Genomic DNA, 22,168 nt, shown 5'->3' on the forward strand with positions numbered 1-22,168 from the left:
TGAAGAAACAGACAACTCCAGGCCAGCTGGGACTCTCATGCCACTGGGCTTTGATCTATCGTAGGTCACATATTTGTGCTTTAAATATATATTTTATTCTGAAAATGCCTTGGGAAACCCTCTATGCATCAGCCCTGCCTTCTTTTTAGCCAAGGGTCCTTGCAAGGATGCTGCTATTGTGTGAGATCCATGGCAGGTGCTGTTCCCCTCTGTGGAGATATGGTCAGATAGGGCATGGTGACCAATGGGTTTGCTCCTGAGGTGAGATCAGAGCTGGGCTTCCTGCCCCAGAGAGAAGGTTTTGTTATTTAACCTCCGAGCAAGGGCATGCTGGTCTGTGACACTGTTGGAAGCCTGCACAAGCCAGAATCAGCTCTAGGGTTTGGAGGGGTGTCAGTCCCTCATCCCATTTAGTCCTTCACCTCTCAATCAAACCTGCCCGAGGAGGGGAGCAGGGAGCACCTATCTATGGAGTGGATTCCTGTCTGCTAGGAACTGAAGAGAGACCCAGTAACTCAGGAAATCCAGGAAAGGGACTGCGAAAGAGCTGGTGGATAATGCAGTGATGGGGGCACGATAGACTGATAGATAATGGTCAGTGATTGCTAGCGCTGGAGGATCAAATGCATCGCAAGCTGGGAAAAATTCCACAGAGATCAACACAGTAAGTTTGCTCTTTCAGTTAAATGAGTTGGGATATTAGACAGCTCAAATTTAAGTAGATGCATATGGAGTATTTTTGGAACTCTTTAAGACTTTTGATATCAATTCAATCAAATATCTAAAGCTCGTCAGAATTTGTTTATCACAAAAAATGCAGACTTTTAATAGAAGTCCCCAAAATCCAAAATTTTTGTGTTTTCGCTGCTGAGAAACAAACATTTTAAAGCAAAAATTGCCAAAAACTGAACATTTTCAGCGTGAATCTATTCCCCAGAAAGGGGCTCTCAGTTTTCCTTTTTCACCCTGGCAAAGGCCTTCAGTCATAGAATCATAGAAGATTAGAGTTGGAAGAGACCTCAGGAAGTCATCTAGTCCAATCCCCTGCTCACAGCAGGACCAACACCAATTAAATCATCCCCGAGAGGTCTTTGTCAAGCCAGGTCTTGAAAACCTCTAATTATGGAGGTTCCACCATCTCCCCAGTGATTCATCACCCTCCTAGTGAAATAGTGTTTCCTAATATCCAAACTAGACCTCTACCACTGCAACTTGAGACCATTGCTTCTTGTTCTGCCATCTGCCACCAATGAGAACAGCTGAGCTCCAGTCTCTTCGGAACCCCCCTTCAGGTAGTTGAAGGCTGCTATCAAATTCCCCCTCAATCTTCTTTTCTGCAGACTAAACAAGTCCAGTTCTATCAGCCTCTCCTTGTAAATCATGTGCCCCAGCCCCCTGATCATTTTTGTTCCACTCCACAGGATTCTCTCCAATTTGTCCACATCCTTTCTGTAGTGGGGGGCCCAAAACTGGATGCAATACTCCAGATGTGGCCTCAGTAGTGCCAGATAGAGGGGAATAATCTATCTAACCTCAATCTGCTGGCAATGTCCCTACTAATGTAGCCCAATATGCTGTTAGCCTTCTTGGCAACAAGGGCACACTGCTGACTCATATCCAGCTTCTCATCCACTGTAATCCCCAGGTCCTTTTCTGCAGAAACACTGCTTAGTATAGGTACATCTATACTGCAACTGCAAGCACACTTCCCAGTTCAGGTAGACAGATATGCACTAGCTGTGCTCAAGCTAGGATGCTACAAATGGAGTAATCAGTGGTAGAAATGGTAGGGGCATGGATTAGCCATCGGAGCACAAACCCACTGTAGGATGTGAAGGTATATACTCTAGGTCAGAGACATCAGAACACCTCCTGGTCTAGCACTGTATTGATTGTATAACACTGCTGCCAGCTCAGCACAAATATATTAAAGGAATGCACAGAACATGCATGTAATAAAACACAGATCATTCATCCCTTAAAACAAAGGCAAGCTCCTGATGGGGAGCAGGGTCTGGGGCTTGCTCCACTCTGGCACTCTGGCAGGGGAAGTGAGTCTGACGCTACACCGTGCAGCGGAACCCCACTCTGGTGCTCCAGCCGGGGGCCGCTCTGGCACTCTAGGCAGGGCACTGGGTCAGGGGTCACATCACATGGCTCAGCCCTGCTCTGGTACTCCGGCTGGCTTACTGGGTGAGGGGCCACACCTTGCAGCATCTGGAAGCTATGGCATGGTGCTGATCCTGCTCCTACACACTCCAACGCCCCCCCCCAGTGATCCAATGGGAACTGCAGGGGCGGTGCCTGGAATGGGGCAGTGTTCAGAGATGCCTGGCTGTGCATCTGCATAGGAACCAGGAAAGGGACATGCCACTGTTTCCGCGACCCACTTGAGGTAAGTGCTGCTTAGAGCCTGCGCTTCTGAGCCTCTCCCCATGCCCCAACTCTGTGCCCCAGCCCTAGTCCCCCTCCCACTCTTCAAATCCCTCAGTTCCAGCCTGGAGCAACCTCCTGCACCCCAAACCTCACATGCCCAGCCCCACTCCAGAGCTTGCACTCCCAGCAGGAACCTCTAATTGTGTGAACTGATGCAACCCCATTGACTTTAAGGGAGCTATGCCACTTTACACTCATGTGACAACCCCCTGATTAGTGCTCTGAATCTCTGTGGTGAGGAGCACTCACCACCCACAGTGAATGAAAGTGACAAACTCTATGCTCCTTTGACATTCACATCATGAGATATTATGAAGAGGGAAGTCAGGGTCAATCCTCTGAGACTCTAATCCTGCCCTAATGCCCTTCTCCTTCCCTCCACAGCCATCACCCAATGTACTGAGAAAGAAAATGTCCAACCGAACCACTGTAACTGAATTTCTTCTTCTGGGATTCTCTGACATCTGGGAGCTGCAGATTTTGCACTTTGTTCTATTTCTATTGGTTTACCTGGCAGCCCTGGTTGGTAATCTTCTCATCATCATGGTTGTAGCCTTTGACCACCACCTTCACACTCCCATGTACTTCTTCCTGATGAATTTGTCCATCCTAGACCTCGGCTCCATCTCTGTCACTGTCCCCAAATCCATGGCTAATTCTCTAAGCAACACTAGGTTGATTTCCTATTCTGGATGCATTGTCCAAGTCTTTCTCTTCATGTTCCTTCTTTCATCAGATCTTGCCTTACTGACCATCATGGCGTACGACCGATACATCGCCATCTGCCAACCTCTGCGCTATGAGAGAGTGATGAACAGGAGAGCTTGTGTTCAAATGGCTGCAAGTGCCTGGATGAGTGGTCTTATCTACTCCGCACTACACACTGGGAACATATTTGGTGGAAATTTTTGTGGAGAGAATGTGGTGGACCAATTCTTTTGTGAAATCCCTCAGCTACTCAAGCTCATCTGCTCTGACTCATACCTCAATGAATTTGGGGTTATTGCATTTGGTGCATGTTTAGCTGTAGGTTGCTTTGTTTTCGTAATTGTGTCGTATGTTCAGATCTTCAAAATAGTGCTGAGAATCCCCTCTGAGCAGGGCTGGCATAAAGCCTTCTCCACCTTCCTTCCTCATCTCATTGTCATTTCCATGTTTCTTTCTGTTTCCTCCTTTGCCTATCTGAAGCCCACCTCCAGCTCAACAACAGGGCTGGATATCTTAGTGGCTATTCTCTATTCCATGGTGCCTCCAGTGATGAATCCAATTATCTATAGCATGAGGAATAAGAAGATCAAAGATGCAATTGGAAAGCTGACTGGGTGGAGGTTATTCACCAAGAATAAGAGTACTATCTGTCTCCCCTGACTGTGGTTTTATCCTGTGTTTCCTTATAAATATAATCAGCTGATGACAACACTGTTGCCATCGTGTGCAGTCTGTTTATGCAGTAGTAAAAATCCACACTTACTCGATTGAAGTCAATTGAATTACACAAGAATGAAAAAATATCAGAATCTATCTATCTTAGGAATTTGTACTGCCAGAGTCACCACACTATCCAAGCACTTTGAATATAAAATATGAAGCCATAGCTAAGGCCCTGATGGACTTCATGGAGGCTGTGACCCTTCTTTTTAGGGGTAAAATTTTTGATTGGAATATGGAAATATTTGTTTATTGGATTGTCTCTGTTTCTTGTTTTGTTGTATTGATTGGCTGGTTGATTTATTTCTTTGTTTCATGTGTTTATCCCAGCAGAAATAAAATCACAATCTATCTTTCTAATTTAAGGATCTATTTGGCCATCATCACCCCACTATCTAAGCACATTACTCATAAAATCAGTAGCCAGAAGTAAGTCCACATTGGAATTCATGGACTTTCTGTCTCATCTCTTATTTTGAGATAAAACATTTACTTGGGGTCTGAAAGGCTTTATTTGTTTGTTCTATTTTCTTTGTCTTTGTTGTTGTTTTTTAATTGACTAGTTGATTTGTTGTAGATTTTGCGGGGGAGGAATTTGGGAGGGTCGAATACATTTAATTAGATTATGGCATCTTATTGTCATCTTTTGGAGGTGTCGATGTGATCACCTATTTAATTGGGTTTTCTGTCAAAGGTGAAGCTTTACTTCTAACAATTATGGAGGGTGGAAAAAGATTCTCTAGGAGTGTGGATGGCTGAGATTCTGTAGAAATTATTATTTTAAAAGTTTTCAAGATTTTATTGTGTTATTAGTGATATTTTCAGGCACCTAGAGCCTTGGATAAACATCTTTTTACTATTTTTATCTCAATGAATATCTTTCTTGATATGATGGAAACACTTGTTTGAGGAGAAAAGCTTTGCCATGTTTCCTAAAGACAATCTGAGCCTGAATAAAGAGAACAATATTTTATTTCACTGAAATTTTTGGTGAGACAGATGTGGGGTTTCTATGTAATCTTTTCTGTTATGTTCTGCTTTATTCTTACTGTGGTAAATAAATCAGATTTTATTTGGAGAAAGGTGTCTGGTCACTCTACGTACTGCAGGTCAGAGCTCCCAACAGAAGAGCTGCATGGACAAAGACAGTCTGATCTGCTGGGAAATCACAATTAGTGCATGGGGGATGTTGCCTGGGACAAATTTAAGAGGAGATGAATCATGTGACTCAGTCATAGGAGATGGGCAGGCACAAGGCCAAGACCTTATGGGTGAAGTCAGAGAGACCAGAGAAGGGTCAGAGGTTCAGCTAGCCCTGTAACCACGACCACTGGGATTTAAACATTCCCTTCAAAGACAGATGGTTTTGGCTGATGGCCTTTCATCCACACAAGGATCCAAATGTGTCTAAAGGTGCCTTGATTTGCAGGATTTGGCTACTGCTTATTTATTTATTTATCGCTATGGTCAGTCTCTCTTGTCTTCTACTGTCGATAAATATTTAAAAACAATCACTGGATTAGACAGAGAATGACAGATAGAAGGACTCTGTTGTGTGGTTTTTAAAGCCCTCTTCTAGAGAGTGGGAAACCCATTGCCATGCTCCAATGTCTCCTTAATTGTTTGCCCACAGTGGAACAGCTTCAACAGAAGAGACTGAGGGACCAACATCAGAGTACCCAGTGATTTGGACAAGCTGCTTAGAGGTGGCAGTTCCCTTTTCAGTTTGGCTTTATTATTTGAATATACAGTTGTTACACTACATATTCAATAGTCCAGTGGTCCCCAAAGATTTCAGGGTCTCATCTCCTCTCTTACCCCTGTCCCTCCCTGCTCTCCAGGAGCTGGGGCCAGGAGAGGGCTGCCTCTCCTGTGGGGGGGGAGGGTTGATGAGGAAATGGGTCAGGGGATTAAAGCTAGGGCCACAGAGGGGGGCAAGTCTGGGGCCACGTGCAGGACCTGGAACAGAGCTGTGGCCAGGGGCTGAGGTTGGAGCCGGATCAGGGCCAGGGCCAAATGCAGAGTTCTGGCTAGGCCATGGTCAGGGCTGAGGCTGGGAGTGGGATGGACATGGATCCAGGAGAAGTGGCCACAGCTGGGGTGGGACCAAAGCAGAACTGGGAGTGGCATGGGTCTGGGTAGCACTCCATTCCTGCCCCCCTGTAGGTTGGCACATGCCTCGCTATGACCCAACAAAGGTTCCTTGCCCCATAATTTGGGGATCTCTGCAATAGACAATAGTAGAGACAGGAGCTTGGTTAGATAAATAGATAATCCATGAAAACTTTGAAGTGATCATTGAGATGACTTTTTTTTTCACCTGTTGATGATAGCTCATCTCAATTGATTGGCCTCTTCAAGCTGGTAAGCGTACTTCCACCTTTTCATGTTCTCTGTATGTATAAATATCTCCTGTCTGTGTGTTCCATTCTATGCATCCGAAGAAGAGAACTGTAGCCCACGAAAGCTTATGCTGAAATAAATTTGTTAGTCTCTAAGGTGCCACAAGTAGTCCTGTTCTTCTCACAATTAGAAAAGTTCATGGTATGGCTCATGAAAGCTTCAACTGGATGATTATTCTCAACTTTCACTCCACAGATGACACTTTTTTTTCTTTTTTCTTTTTTTTGCCATTTCCCCCTCAGACTTTGTTTTGAGTTATGTTCATGCAATTTAATTACTTTTAATTTTAATTGATTTACTTTAATTGATGTAATTTGATTTAATCATCTACATGTATTTAAATTTAGGTATGACTAGAATAGGAAAAGATTCCCTTCTCTAGACTTGGAACTCTAACAGTGAACCAAGAGAGCAGCATAAGGACCCCTTACACCTCAAAACTGAAACCAATATATTTTCTAGCCAAGCACTGTACCACCACACTCAAAAACCCCAAAAGCAAAAAGATTCACAATATTGTGGGTTTCTTCTGGTATGGGAAAGAGACAGTCTGGGCTGGTTTAAATTGCAGTCAGTAAAGACCTATGCTAACCTCCAACTTCTGTAGTCAACAGATTATTTCTAGGCTTGGACATACATTGGTGGGTCTATTATAGATCACTAACTGGATGACACCAATATCCTTCCAAGATCATGATGAGCTAACTCCTTCACCATCAGTCTGTAATATGGGAACATTACATTTGTATTATGGAGAACTTCATTTCAGAAAAGATATGCAGATGTAAGAAAATTGCATTAGAATTTCTAACAGTTACCGATTATAATACAGGTTATTTCATCCCACATGGGGTTACTATACATTGGACTTCATTATGATGGAGAAAGATGAATTAGTTACTGGACTGGAGGTTGGTGAATGCCTAGGGACCAGTGACCATGAATTGGTTGCTCTCAATATAAGCAAATAGAGGACAGTCTCAATCTGTAATGTGTATATATATACTGGATATTTCAAAAGGGTTAATTTCCCAAGGATGAGGAACATTATGAATGAAACTGATTGGAAGAGGGAAAAAACAAGGGCAAATGTGAATGGAAATTTTTAAAGTACTTTAAGAAGAATTTGTGAAATGGCCAAAAAGTCATAATTCTAACACAGATCACCCTCCGACTCCCTATGAATGTAATACATTGTTATTATATTTGTTATTTTTCCAGAATTTCCTCTTCCTGGTGTTTTTAATCATTTACATAATAACTCTATTTGAGAATATGGTGATCATGCTGGTGATAAGGGCTGACTCTCGTCTCCTCCCATGTGTACTTCTTCATGTCCCATTTATCCTTCATTGATATCTGCTATTCCTCAGGCATGCTGCCTTAGAGGCAGAAGAACTTCCTGGTGGAACAGAAGACAATTCACTTCCATGGTTGCATTGCCCACATTTTCTTTTGCATTCTGTTAGGAGGTAGCAAAATTTTCCTCCTCTCAGCCATGACATCATACTGATAAAGTGCATATGTGACTCATTATGTTATGTGCAGATTATGAGGGAGCAGATCAGCAGCCAGCTGATGAATGGTGCATGGTCCACTGGTTTTGTATACAGTTCTTTGGGACCAATGAAAGCAGACACTTCAACTGAAAGCTACTTCAGCTCTTAGGCCTCTCCTGAAATGAGAGTTTTCCCCACCCACTTCCAATGCACAGAGCATGCATATATATTCCCTCTAGTGAAAACCCTTGGCAAACAGATCTTTCTTCCATATACAGGTTTATGTTCTGTGCATTAGAAAGGGTAGAACTGGGGCCTTACTGGAGCTCTAGATAAGCCAAGCACAGCTCCTCCAGAGTTATATGGTGGAGGACTAACTCTGATCCATAGGCTGACACACAAGGGCTGTCACCTCACCGCACTGTGCTCTTCCTTCTGCAACCACTGCCATGTTGGCAAACTCCTGGGAGTGAACTGGGAACATCCAGAGCTGAAAGTACCAGCCACCACAATGTAATGTAAAGAGGCATTTGGTGTAGCTGAAATTCAACCCAGTTTGGAGGAAAATAAATCCATTTATTATTATTAATAATATATTTAAATTTTGGGTGTCATGCTGCCTGGAGTGGCTCGTGGCCATGAGTGCCTGTCTCAGGGCATACTGTTAGAAAACAGGGCAGACACCCCAAAATGGTGATGTGTTTTATAACTAGATTCCACCAAACCATTAACACATGTCTACTCCTGGATCACTATACCATTCTAACCATGGAGTCACAGACAGTTCCCTGAGACTCTCCGGCCTATCTTGCCACTCAAACAAACTGGAATTTGTAATAAAATGGTCACTTACAGCAAAAATCACAAATATTCTAGATTACTTCCAGTCCCAAGAGACTAGTCACTTACCACAGATCAAGTAGTATCCTAGATCTTACACCAAAGACAATGCTGATAGCCAATTCCATAGTAAACTAACTAAAGGTTTATTAGCTAAGGAAAAGGAATGAGCCTTACTGAGCAGCTAAAGCATGTAAAATATATTTACAGGTAAGTCACAGTTTATTATTCCAAATGGTAGCAGAGATGTAACCTTCCAGTTTCCCAAAAGTCTTTCAGGGCTACCCAGAATAACTCTGGGGATCTTCATCTTCTCGTTCAGTTGTTTCACCCTATTAGAATCCAAAGAGTCCAGAGATGAAGGATCTTTCTCTGAACCTATACTTATAGCTTCTTCTCAGAAAACAAGCTGACAGTGTCACTATCCACAGGGGCTCATTCTTTGATGACAGAGAGCTAGGAATTCATTTTGAGTCTCTGACCTGTGCTCATCACACACAATAATTATGTGCTTTGAAATTAGCACTTTTCTGTTAAAGCATTTCACTTGCATTCCATAAAACGTCTTTTTCTTTTGATGGGTTATTTAGTTACAATTCAAATGTTTGCAACTACATTATAACAGGATACAGATAAGTGAAAACAATCTATCCAATATCCCATAAGTTTTCGTGAAGTTTAAACACCAAAGACACTCTTATATATTCAAAAATCACTTTAATCTATACTAGTGAATTGGCCCACCTTTCAGCTATGCATTTATAAGCATTCAGTGTGGCCTGGGACTTTGGCATGAGCTAGGACCTGGTCTACCAGCATCACATTGGGTGTTACCTTTTTGAAGCCAAAAAGTGAGCAGTTGTTATTTTGTGTATTGGCAACAACAATGGGTATCAGAAACCCTGACTCTGCCACTTCTGCTGACTTCATTGTGTGCCAGGTTAGATTAAGGTGCAAGGCTCCTGAAATCATGTGTGTTAGTGTATAGGTCTGCTTGATAGCCTGGGATAGAATTTTGGGTCTGACTTTTTGATACTCTTATGTCTTATACTAATATGTTTAAACAAAGGACAAAGACTGTGTATGTTGCCTCTGCCTAGTCAGATGGATTTGTTAGTACAATGGGAACAGGTAAAAGCAGTTAAAGTGTTATTCAAGAGCACACTTTAAGATTGTTTCAACCCCTATCTCAAGGCAAAGTCAAGCAACCCATTGAGAGGGGCAAAGGGGGTTGGAGGGAAGGTATAAAACACTAAAAGATGAAAGAAATGCTGTCCCTGCCCGCAGCAAAACCTCTCTTCTTACCCCTCCAATCAGGTACAAAAGGGGTGGCATTGTAGGTGTGCATTGCAGATATATTTGGGCCTGCTAAGAAGGAGGAGGGGGAAATGAAGAATGGGAAATGAGAATAGGGAATGGGGACTAGGTGAATGGGGACACAGGCAAGGTTCTGTGGCATCAGAGCCACTCTGCCAGAGTGTAGAGCTATGGATATTCTTGCTTGGAACTAACCCCAATAAACATTGCATTGCTTGATTTCGGACTTCTGGGGGAGGGGGTGAAGGAAAAGGCCTCTAACTAGATGATCACCAGAATCTGAGCTTGCATTTTAAAAAGTAAGTTTTATGGTTGAGTTGAAAAACTTGAAAGCATGACCCAAATGTAACTGATACAGTGATACCTGCCTGACTATGCAGAGAGCTTGGAACAAGAGGTTTAACAACTACACATCACTTGATCCAAGCCCTAAATGTTGAAAGTATCTTGCTTTGCTGTCTCCAGCTCTTACCAGTAGACTATACTCCTTCTATGATTTGACAGTCTCCTTTCATAGAATTCACAATAACTATTTCCTCCCTGAGCCAGGAAAAGATCACTCTCTCTAGCTCTTACTACATGACATTTCCTTCTTTTAGCCCTCTGCTCCAGTTATGTTGTGATTCTGGGGCACTGGTCCACATTTCCTTTCCAGCAGCCACTACCCTGCCATATGCCTATGACAATGTGTCCATGGCTTTTGGGAGTCATCAGAAAGAAGAGCAGAGCTTCAACCCAGCCACTCACTGAGAATAGTTTCTCAGAAGGATACCACATGGCTTAAATGGCATGGAGGAACTTGTTTAAGCGGAATTCCTTGGCCATAAATTTGTTCCAGCGCACATGACCTAAAAGTCCAGACTGTCCACCAAAGAAATTATGAATTACTAATTTCTACATCAGACCATAAGTGGGGACTCTCAAGGTTCCTACCCCACTCTGAACTTTAGGGTACAAATGTGGGGGACCTGAATGGACACTTCTAAGCTTAATTACTAGCTTAGATCTGGTAACTCTGCCACTATCCAGAAATTTCAGTGTCTGGATCACTTCTTGTTCCCCGCCCCCAAAACCTTACCCTCCCTGGGCAGCCTTGAAAGGCTTCACCAATTCCCTGGTGAACATAGATCCAAACCCCTTAGATCTTAAAACAAGGAGAAATTAACCATCTCCCCTCCTTTCATCTCACCAATCCCTGGTGAACACAGATCCAATCCCCTTGGATCTTAAAACAAGGAAAAATCAATCAGGTTCTTAAAAAGAAAGCTTTTAATTAAGGAAAGAAAAGTAAAAAAATCATCTCTGTAAAATCAGGATGGAAAATACTTTACATGGTAATCAGATTCTCATAGCCCAGAGGAACCCCCTCTAGCTTTAGGTTCAAAGTTACAGCAAGCAGAGGTAAAATCCTCTCAGCCAAAAAAGGACATTTACAAGTTGAGAAAACAAAAATAAAACTAATCTGCCTTGCCTGGCTGTTATTTACAATTTTGAAATATGAGAGACTGATTCAGAAAGATTTGGAGAGCCTGGACTGACATCTGGTCCCACTTAGTCCCAAGAGCGAACAACCTCCAAAAGAAATAGTACAAACAAAGACTTCCCTCCACCAAGATTTGAAAGTATCTTGTCCCCCCATTGGTCCTCTGGTTAGGTGTCAGCCAGGTTTACTGAGCTTCTTAACCCTTTACAGGTAAAAGAGGCATTAACCCTTAACTATCTGTTTATGACAGGGAGAAATGGTAATAGTTTGGCTTCTGAACCCAAACTGAAAAGATCTGTTGTTTCCTTGATCCACAACCAGCTTAAGCTAAATGATATAGTGTGTAGTTTCTAATTAGTTCGGTCAATGTGATGGGAGGTACAATGTGATTAATTACTGGCCCAGGATAAGGAGACTGTTGTTAGGCAGGAGAAACATCAAGGATTAGATCTTAGGGGAAAGAGGATTTTTTCATACGTACTTAAGGTATAAAATGTTAATCTCTCAGCCAGCTGGAGGTGGGTCTTAATTTTTCAGCGATTGTTCAAGGCTCTACAGATCTCCTCCCTTTGTAATAATTTTTGGCAAAGGGTGAGTTTTTGAGTGATGTTCCACAGAGGAATTAGATGTATGCGTGAGCATGTCTGCAAGTTTCTGGATGACACTGAAACATCATATTGTCTGTGATCAGTGTCTGGATTCTCCGTGAGCTTCATTCAGTTGAAAGTTGGTTTATTTCCTTTTAATCTTTTAAAGAAAATGAAATAATGACCAATGGCATTCAGGAAGCCTTGGCTTTATTCCCAGTCCTGCCATGGAACACAGGAAAGTAATTTTTCTTCATTCTTGCCCTTTTTAATGACACTTTTAAATGACATTTATCCCCAATGTAAATGTCCCAATGGAATGACACTTATCCCCACTTATCCCCAATGCAAATGTAAATGAAACTTATCCCCAATGTAAAGTGCTTTAAGGTCTATGGATGGAAAGTACTATCTATTTTCAGTACTTATAAGATCACAGTATCTCAGCATCTCACAGTTGTTAATGTCCACGTAAACCTCTGTGAGGCAAGGAAATGCTGTTATCCCTCTTTATTACAGATTTTTAAAGATATTGAGATGCCTAAAGATAGAAATAGCATCAGTGAGATTTTCAGAAGTACCCGTATGCTTAATTCTTACTGGAGTCAATGGGAGTTAGACAGGTAGACACATTTACAAACCCTCTAAGCATGTGACTGAATCTTTAGGTGCTAAAATACCTTGAAAAATCTGGAGTATGCTGACATGCCAAAGATCATATAGGCAGTCTATGGGTGAGCAAAGACTCAAACGCTGCTCTCTCAAGTCTGAAGCCAAAGCACTAACCACTGTACCATCAACCACCTTCACCTAGCGAGCACCCCACTTATTTATTAGATTATTGTAATTATTAGTAGCTGTTGTATATTATATAAAAGTCATTTAAAATCCAGTAATTATCTTATACCTTATCTTTTACCTCTTACTATTCACAAACAACATGGTAAATGAATGATGGTTAGCCTTTGGTCCTGTTTTCTCTGCCCTGGACACATTCCATTAATTTCTCTTTCTTTGGGACATTTTATTGGATTGATCTCAATTCCCTCCCTCCTCTTGTAATTAACATGATTTGCTATTTCATGACAGACCCAAGAGTGCAAAAAAAGAAAAAATCTCATTCCAATGTCTCATTCTGTCATTTCAAATGGACTAAGATTGATGTTTTCGGTAGAATTAGATTGGTCAGTTCTACTAAGTGTTTTTCTTAGTAGGTAGCTGATTCATGGTGAGTTCAGTTCTTTTTTAATTCCTGTTTTATCTGTTGTATACTTTGGAGGGGAAATGCAATTTTATCTTCAGCTGAAACCAAGACACTTATGTAACTGTTAATTACATACCCCCCCCCAAAAAAAAGACTAGCATGGGCAAGCATTTGATCATCAGGTAAAGAATAAAGACCATAAATTATTCTGGAATGCCCACTGATCACAAATGGCTTCATTTCTTTATTTCTTAATTTATCTAATTTTGAGGGGAACAATTTGAGACAATCCAAGGCATGAATTAAAAGATCAATGAACATCCATGATTCTAGCTAAAGTCAATTGCACCCTTGGGTGCTCATTACTACTCAAAATCGAGCCTTTATTGTTTGTCTGCAAGATAATGAAGCATCCAAAATTTGTGACAACGTTTGAAACTTAGAGCCAAATCATTGTGCCAAATTTACTCCTAGTGCACCTCAAATGTCTTGAATACATTCTGCCCATTGATCTCTAAACTCTGAATTATTTTATGATTTTTCCAACCTCTCCCCCTTTTTCCTTGCTTCTTAAAACACCCAGCAATCCTACTGCCATGGAGCCGAGTCAGATAGTTCTCAGGGTTCAAAAAAGAACTAGATAAGTTCATGTAGGATAGGTCCACCAATGACAATTAGCTAGGATGGGCAGGGATGAGGTTCCTAGCCTCTGTTTGCCAGACGCTGGGAATGGGCAATAGAGGATGGATCATTTGATGATTACGTGTTGTGTTCATTTGCTCTGGGGCACCTGGCATTGGCCACTGTCGGAAGACAGGATTCTGGGCTAGATGGACTTTGGTCTGACCCAATATGGCCATTCTTATGTTCTTATGTTTCCAAGGGTAACAGAGTGGAAGGAGGAGACATTTTGGTGTGGGATGTTGCCACACTTGCATGTATAACCCACACACCTCCTAGGTGTGGTGTTCTTTCCCATGTAGTGGCACAGAGACCACTTAGACATTAATGAGTCTGCTACAGCCCTTAGCTAAGGGCCATGTGGCTTTTAGATCATGTAGTATAGGCTCATGCATTTAGCTCCAGAGATCCTAGGTTTAATCCCACCCGCCAACGACTGGGGCTTGTTGTTGTTACACTTGCAGTTCAGATGATGATGATGATTAGGCAGGTATCTAGCAGGAAGCCCAATTAATGTTGTGGTCTATATTGTCATGTGCCCTGAACAGACTAGTAACAAAGGAGAGAATCTAGACTAGATTCTCAAGGAACTTTGATATTGGGGTGCTGAGCCTAGCAGCACTTAGCTTTCGGGCACCTAGAGAATCTGCAAACTGACCACCATTGAATTAGGTTTGAATAAAGATTGGGAGTGGATGGGTCATTACACAAAGTAAAAACTATTTTCCCATGCTGATTTTTCCCCTATTGTTACTCACACCTTCTTGTCCACTGCTGGAAATGGGCCATCCTGATTATCACTACAAAAGTTCTTTTTTTCTCCTGCTGATCATAGCCCACCTTAATTGATTACTCTCACTATAGTTGGTATGGCAACACCGATTTTTTTTATGTTCACTGTATATGTATATCTTTCTACTATATTTTCCACTGCATGCATCGATTGAAGTGGGTTTTAACCCATGAAAGCTTATGCTCAAATAAATTTGTTAGTCTCTAAGGTGCTACAAGTACTTCTCATTCTTTTTGCTGATACAGACTAACACAGCTACCACTCTGAAAACTATGTAGCATGTTTTCTAATGTTTCAATCATTCTTGTGGCTGTTCTCTGAAAGCTCTCCAATTTATTCACATCTCTCTTAGATTGTGGGAACCAGAACTGGACACAGTATTCCATCAGCAGTCATTCCAATGCCAAATAGTGAGGTAAAATAAACTCTCTGCTCCTACCCAATTCCTGGTTATAGATCCAAGAACTGCATTACTCCTTTTGACCACAACATTACACTTGGAGCTCATGTTCAGCTAATTATCCACTCTGAGCCCCAAATCTTTTTCAAAGCCTCTGCTTCCCAGGATAGAGTCATCCATCCTATAAATATAGCCTACACTCTTTGTTCCTAGATGTATGTAATTACATGTAGACATATTGAAAAACACATTTTTGTTTACCAAGTGATCCAGATTGCTCTGTATCACTGACCTGTCCTCTTCAAGATTTACCTCTCCCCTAATGTTTAAGTCATCTCCAAACTTTATCAGTAAAGCTTTATCAGCAGATCTCAAAGCCCTTTTCTAACAGTGATTCATATCATTATCCCCATGTTACAGATGAAGAAACTGATGCTCAGTCTTGTATACACTATGCAGCTAAACCGGCACCACTGAGATCAATGCAGCAGCATTGATTTACCAGGCCTGCTGAAGACGTGATAAGTCAACAGGAGAGCACTCTCCCGTCAACTTAATTAATCAACCTCAATAAGAGGTGGAAGTTATGTCAATGAGTGAGCATCTCCCATCGACAGAGCACAGTGTAGACACCGCGTTAAACTAACATGTTACATCAATTTAAGTTATGTAATTTATGTAGCTTAATTAGTGTAATTTATATTGACTTCTAGCATTAGTGTGTACTAGGCCTCAGTATTGCAAAAAATGACTCACCCAAGAATGTGGTAGGATTGAGATGCTAAGAATTATGTCCTTGTTTTGTTAATGCATTTTTATTATGTTAATCCTTCATTTTATGTTTTACAGCTCTTAATTTGGAGGACTACATGAACATGGAAAACCAAACCATAGTGACAGAATTCATTTTCCTAGGACTTTCCAGTGACCCACAGCTCCAGATTTTCCTCTTCCTGGTGTTTTTGGTTATTTATGTTATAACACTGTTGGGGAACATGATGATCATCCTGGTGATAAGCGCTGACCCTCAACTTTACACCCTTATGTACTTCTTTCTGTTCCATTTATCCTTTGTCGACATCTACTATTCCTCCATCATCATCCCTAAGATGCTGCAGAACTTCCTAGCAGAGAGAAAGACAATATCTGCCAAGGGTTGCTTTGCACAAAACTTCTTTTTTCTCTTCTCAGGTGGCACTGGAGTTTTCATTCTCTCAGCAATGGCTTATGATCGATACACTGCCATATGTAACCCCCTGCATTACGTGGGAACCATGAGTAAGCAAGTCTGTTGTCACTTGCTCAGAGGCTCTTGCATATCTGGGTTCTTTTACGCACTGGCCAATCCTCTGTCTGTATTAAGCTTACACTTCTGTGGTCCCAATGAAATCAACCATTACAGCTGGGAGCCTCCTCCACTCTTAGTCTTATCCTGTTCTGAGACACTGACCCCTAAAGTGGTGCTTCTTGCATCTGTTATAATTTTTGGATCAAGCGCCTTCATTCTCACTCTGGTCTCCTACATTCACTCATCTCCTCCATCCTGAGGATACGCACTACAGAGGGCAGGCATAGAGCCTTCCCCACCTGCAGCTCCCACTTAGTTGTGGTTATTTTATACTATGGCACAGGTTGTTTCCGGTACATGAAGCCTACTTCTGAAGCATCTATTTTTGATAGAATAATTTACATACAGTACAGCATCTTAACCCCCATGTTAAACCCCATCATCTACAGCCTGAAAAACAAAGACGTGAAAACTGCTCTGTGGAAGCTATTTGCAAAATTCAAGTTTCCCAAGGAAACTTTACATTGTTAAGTGTAGAAAAGAAGACACATTGAACTAGTGGTATATATCTGAAAAATCTGAGCTTGTCTAATGGACTAAGTATTTCTATTTATGAATTGCATCCAGAAATGTTTTAGGCTGAAACTTTCAAATTTACCAAAGGGATTTGGGAATCCAGTTCCTATAAGTGAACTTGCAAAACTCAGAGATAATTTTTTCAGAAAATCAGACATTCTGCACTTTATTCTATGCTCCCTCTTCCTGGGATACATATGGAGTAACTCTACTAAAGTCAGTGAGATTGATTATCCCCTTTCTCGCCCCTCTGTAACCATGGAGTAACTCCTACAGCTGGTCAAAAGTTTTTAACTCAAACTTTTTTTTCTATCAAATATTAGCTTTATAGTTTTATTTCACAAGAAGTTGTATATTAGTGCATTTTAATGGAAAAAAAATGAAACTACATTTGTAAAAAGTTGTTTTGTTTTAACCCTGCAAAGAGAAAATGTTTTGTTTGGGTTTGAAAACAGAAAAAGATGTGGGTTTGCTTTTTGGTTTTCAATATTTTGTTATTGATTTTCCAATTTTCCTCCCCCTTTTTTACTCTCTTTTCTACTGGGAGAACAAAAAAGGGAGAGAAAGTGTTGGTGAAGCAAGATTTTTTTCCCCAGAATCAAACAATGAAAATTGCAATTTGAAATACAAATATTCACTTTTGGAGGCGGTCCAAAACATTATTTTTTTCAACAAAATTATTCCAGATATTTGCTGGAAATAAAATAGGATTGTTCAGCCGGCTCTAATAACTTCAATTGAGTCAAAGGAGTTTCACTTGTGGAAAATCAGTGTAAGTGAAAGGAGAGTTAGTACCTTAGGGCTGGTCTACCCTAAAGCTGTAAGTCAACCTAAGTTACGGTACTTCAGTTATGTACGTTACTGAAGCCAACGTAACTTAAGTTGACTTACAGCAGTGCCTACACTCTCTCATTGACTTACCTTCCACCTCTCTGGGAGGTGGAGTACTGACATTGACAGGAGAGCGCTCTGCCATTGACTTAGCTTGATTTCACTAGACTCGCTAAATTGACACCACTGCATTATTTGCAGCAGAGCCAATTTAGCTGTAAATATAGACAAGCCCTTAGTGCCAGAACAGATGTTAATGGTGACATTTATGGACTCCACACACCCTGGGAGCAGTGTGCCCAGAATGGATGCCCAGAAAAGGAAGCCTGAAGAGAGATCTGCTTTGTCTTAAGCAATGATCTTGCTACAGCCTTATGTGGGAGATGGCTTAGCATTTAACTACCTATATTCTTATCCTCTCTTGCTGCAATTAATGGTGTCATTTTCAGTGCTGGTAGGCCTCCCCAAGTCAGCTCTGATCTAGCTACCACACTAAAAGTGCCAGTGCTGATATGGTGGCATAGAATTCATTATGGGGCTAGTAACGTGAGTACGTACTCAGGAGCATTGGCTGGCTTATGCAGCCTGGGCTGAAAAGGGCACCAGGGGCATTCACTGGACATTTTTGGTATGTGAGATGGATTATGGGGGTATGGCTACCCCACTGCAGACTACACCGTCAGCTGCAGGGTGGAGATACCCTGGACATCTCTCAGCAGCTATTAGCTCCAAAACACTGTCATACAGAGAAGCCAAGCAGACAGTTTCACATCAGACAATGAGGTTTACAGAGCTGCCCAAGGGATAAGAACATAACATAAGAACATTAGAACAGCTATACTGGCACAGACCAAAGGTCCATCTACCCCAGCATCCTGTCTTCTAACAGTAGCCAATGCCAGGTGCCCCAGAGGGAATGAACGGAACAGGTAATCACCAAGTGATCCATCCCTTGTCTCCCATTCGCCACTTCTGGCAAACAGAGTCGAGAGACACCATCCCTGCCCATCCTGGCTAATAGTAATTGATGGACCTATTCAAATCCCATCAAAGTAGGATTTAGAAGCCCAGATCCCATGATGGGAGATGGGTCTCCAAACCCACAAGGAATTTTGAAAATCCCACTTTGCAAAGTAAAAGAATTTGACACATCAGTAGCTAAAATTGTGGCTTAAAATAAATTTGAGGTGAAAGAAGAAGATCTAGCTCTTATACAGCACAGTTCATCAGTGCATCTCAAAGCGTTTCACATCTCTTAATGTATTTATCCCCACAATAAATTACTATTCCCTTTGTTCTGATGGAGAACTGAGGCACAGCAAGGCAGTCAGGAATGAAGGCCTGCGATGGGGCCTAGAAGTAGGTAGCTAACTGCACCTGAAACTCGTAATCAGCCAGATTGCCTCTAACCTGGACAGATCTGGATTGATCAGGACATGTGAGTGAAGGAGGACAGACTCAGGGATGGATAGATGGATTGTAAGCACCGGGCTTCAGTTTTATTAAAAATTTAACATTGGGAAGAGTTTGCCCAATTCTATGTGTAGATTTCTGACAGGACATTGTACTGCTTCTCCAGAGAAATGATGAAACGGAAAGAGAGAGAGAAAGAGAGAATCTAGCTAGCTATCTAATCCCAGATCCCCAGTGGGTGTAATCTAGCATTGCTCAATCAAAATCGATAGAGATGTGTTGATGTACACAAGGTAAGACTTTGGTCCATGCGCTTTGAATAGGTTGTGGTTCCCTAAGTGCCTCCAAAAATCAGGCACATGGGGTGTAAACATGGGTCGAGATTCTTTTCCTATGCCAGTATAAATCTTGAGTAACTCCCCTGAAGTCAATGAAGTTTTACCTATGTAAAACCAGAATACGTGTGTCAATGATAAAGTCAAAGGACTCTGTTCTTTTGGGCCATTGGAATCAATGGTCCTGATTCTACCTTTTTTTCACACAGTGTAAATCAGAAGTAATTCCATTGCAGTCAGTGGGGCTGTTTCCTCTCTCACTCATTCCAGTGTAATTTGTCCACTTTCTGTGCTTGGTTTCTGAATATGTAAAATGAGGATAATGATACTGACCTGCTTGGTAAAGTGCTTTGAGATCTGCTGATTGAAAGCCAAGTATAAAAGTATTATTTGTATTGCCAGGCTGGCAAAAGAATCTGTCCCATTCTGCTCTTTTATTCAGCCCACTCTTTTGGGGACAATATCCACAAATAATGAATGGAGCTTTGACATGATGCAAGAGCATGTAAAATATGTTCAGCATGTAGTGCAGGGATGTCTATGAGGGTAGGTGTGTGAATTCAAAAAACCCACAAAGGTACGTGGATTTACAGTCCACTTCTCTGAGAACTCGCCTGTATTTAATGTATTTAATGACTCCACAAGCAATTTGCTCTGAAGTTATGAGAAAATCTGTGAATTTCTGAGAAGATCATGTCCCAAGGGGGCTCCTGAGCAGATGAATTAAGCCACCCTGAATCAAACACTTCTATAAGAAAGAAAGAAAGAAAGAAATTGTTCATTTTCAATTATAAGTATATATTGTGACAAAGCTCTGTTCTTGTCTCCGTGGGTCCTGTGTTTCCTGGCAGAATTTGCTAGCCTCAGAGGTTCGTTGTGACCCTCCATGTAGCCCTTCTCTCTTTAGAGGCAAGGGTCACAGCTTACTGAGCCATTTTCCTCATAAGCCAGCAAGGGAGGTGAGGAGAAGCAACCCTCTCTCACACAGTCTCTGTTGTCTCCCAGTCTCCTTCATCATTACCTCAGGGCCTCCTTCCTTGCACCTAAGACAGATTTGTACTGCTTCCTTCCTCCAAAAGCACAGGAGCAACTTCTGTTAGTGAAAGTGACAAGGTTTTAAACTACACAGAGCACTTCTTCATGTCTCTGTGGAAGCTCAAAAGCTTCTCTCTTTCACCAACAGAAGTTGGTCCAATAAAACAAACAAAAGTAAACAAAATAAAACAAACAATAAATGTCCTGACCATCTCTCCTTTCCCTCAACCACCAGAAATACATCAGAATGTGAAGCCCCTTATGGGGCAAGGGACAAACTATCAGCCATGATCACACTCCAGGATGCTTCATACTGGAAAGAGATCTGTGCAAACACAATCAGAGCTCACACAGGTACCACTGAGCTCAGAACCCAGCCCTTGGTCAGTTGCACATTAGTAAACATACCTGCAGGGGTATGCTAGTGTCTCCTGAGTTAAAATGTCATCTGAGCGTTATGGTGCTGTAAAAATCTCTGATGCTGAAATGCATGGACATTCCAATTACCCTTGTGACATTTTTTCCTGAGACAGTCAGTGGGAACTGAAACTATCTGAGAACATGGTGGGATCAGTGACTTCTAAAAGAGGGCACTCAGAGACCATTAAGAGCTGTGGATGAAGTTCATACCACAGTGTAGGGGGATGGTTACCTGCTTCTGCCCTGAGGAGTTTAAAAAGCAGCCCTGGGGAGGGCTGCAGCTCTAAAAACTGGGCTGCTTGGGGAGGCAGCCACAGCTGGACCATGCCCCAATTAGGCCACAGCTGGCCTGTAAAAAAGGCTGTGAGCCAGGAGCTCAAATAGTCTCCCTCTGCTTGTAGAGGGAGAAGGGCCTGGCTGCAGGGTGCCAAGTAGGGAACCTAGAGTGGAGAAGGGCTGGGGAAAGGCCTAGGGAGCCGGGGAACTCTGGACTAGGAAAGCCCCAGGCTGAAGGCCTGGTAAGGCCCATTAGGTACTGGGTTGCAGGGGGCAGCCCATGGATAGGCAGAGGCAGCTGGTCCGAGCCCCCTTTGCCCATGATGAGTGGCTTACACTACAGTCCACTCCAGAGAGTGGAGTGCTAGATGGGGACTGGCAGTAACTTAATACTCATAGACTCATAGACTCATAGGTCAGAAGGGACCAATCTGATCATCTAGTCTGACCTCCTGCACAAGGCAGGCCACAGAACCCCACCCATCCAATTTTATAACAACCCCTATCCCAGGACCGAGTTATTGAAATCCTCAAAATTGGTTTGAAGACCTCAAGCTGCAGAGAAACCACCAGCAAGTGACCCGTGCCCCACGCTGCAGGGGAAGGCGAAAAACTTCCAGGGCCCCTGCCAATCCGCCCTGGAAAAAAATTCCTTCCCGACCCCAAATATGGCGATCAGCTAAACCCTGAGCATGCGGGCAAGAGTCACCAGCCAGCACCCAAGAAGGAATTCTCTGCAGTAACTCAGTTCCCATTCCATCTAACATCTCCCCCGCAGACCACTGAGCAGACCTATCTGGTGGTAATCCAAGATCAATTGCCCAAATTAACGATCCTATCATAACATCCCCTCCATATACTTATCAAGCTTTGTCTTAAAGCCAGGAAGTCTTTTGCCCCCACTAGTTCCCTCGGAAGGCTGT

At 42.2% G+C, this 22,168-nt stretch overlaps 1 protein-coding gene across 1 annotated transcript; it reads left to right on the plus strand.

Moving 5' to 3' along the window:
* Positions 1 to 2,847: 2,847 nt before the first annotated feature.
* On the plus strand, positions 2,848 to 3,804 carry LOC115643536 (olfactory receptor 14I1-like). Its single transcript, XM_030547569.1, has one exon. It carries the CDS (start codon positions 2,848 to 2,850, stop codon positions 3,802 to 3,804), a length of 957 nt encoding a protein of 318 aa, XP_030403429.1.
* Positions 3,805 to 22,168: the final 18,364 nt, after the last annotated feature.

The sequence above is a fragment of the Gopherus evgoodei genome, unplaced genomic scaffold (assembly GCF_007399415.2).
Source record: "Gopherus evgoodei ecotype Sinaloan lineage unplaced genomic scaffold, rGopEvg1_v1.p scaffold_62_arrow_ctg1, whole genome shotgun sequence".
NCBI lineage: Eukaryota > Metazoa > Chordata > Testudines > Testudinidae > Gopherus > Gopherus evgoodei.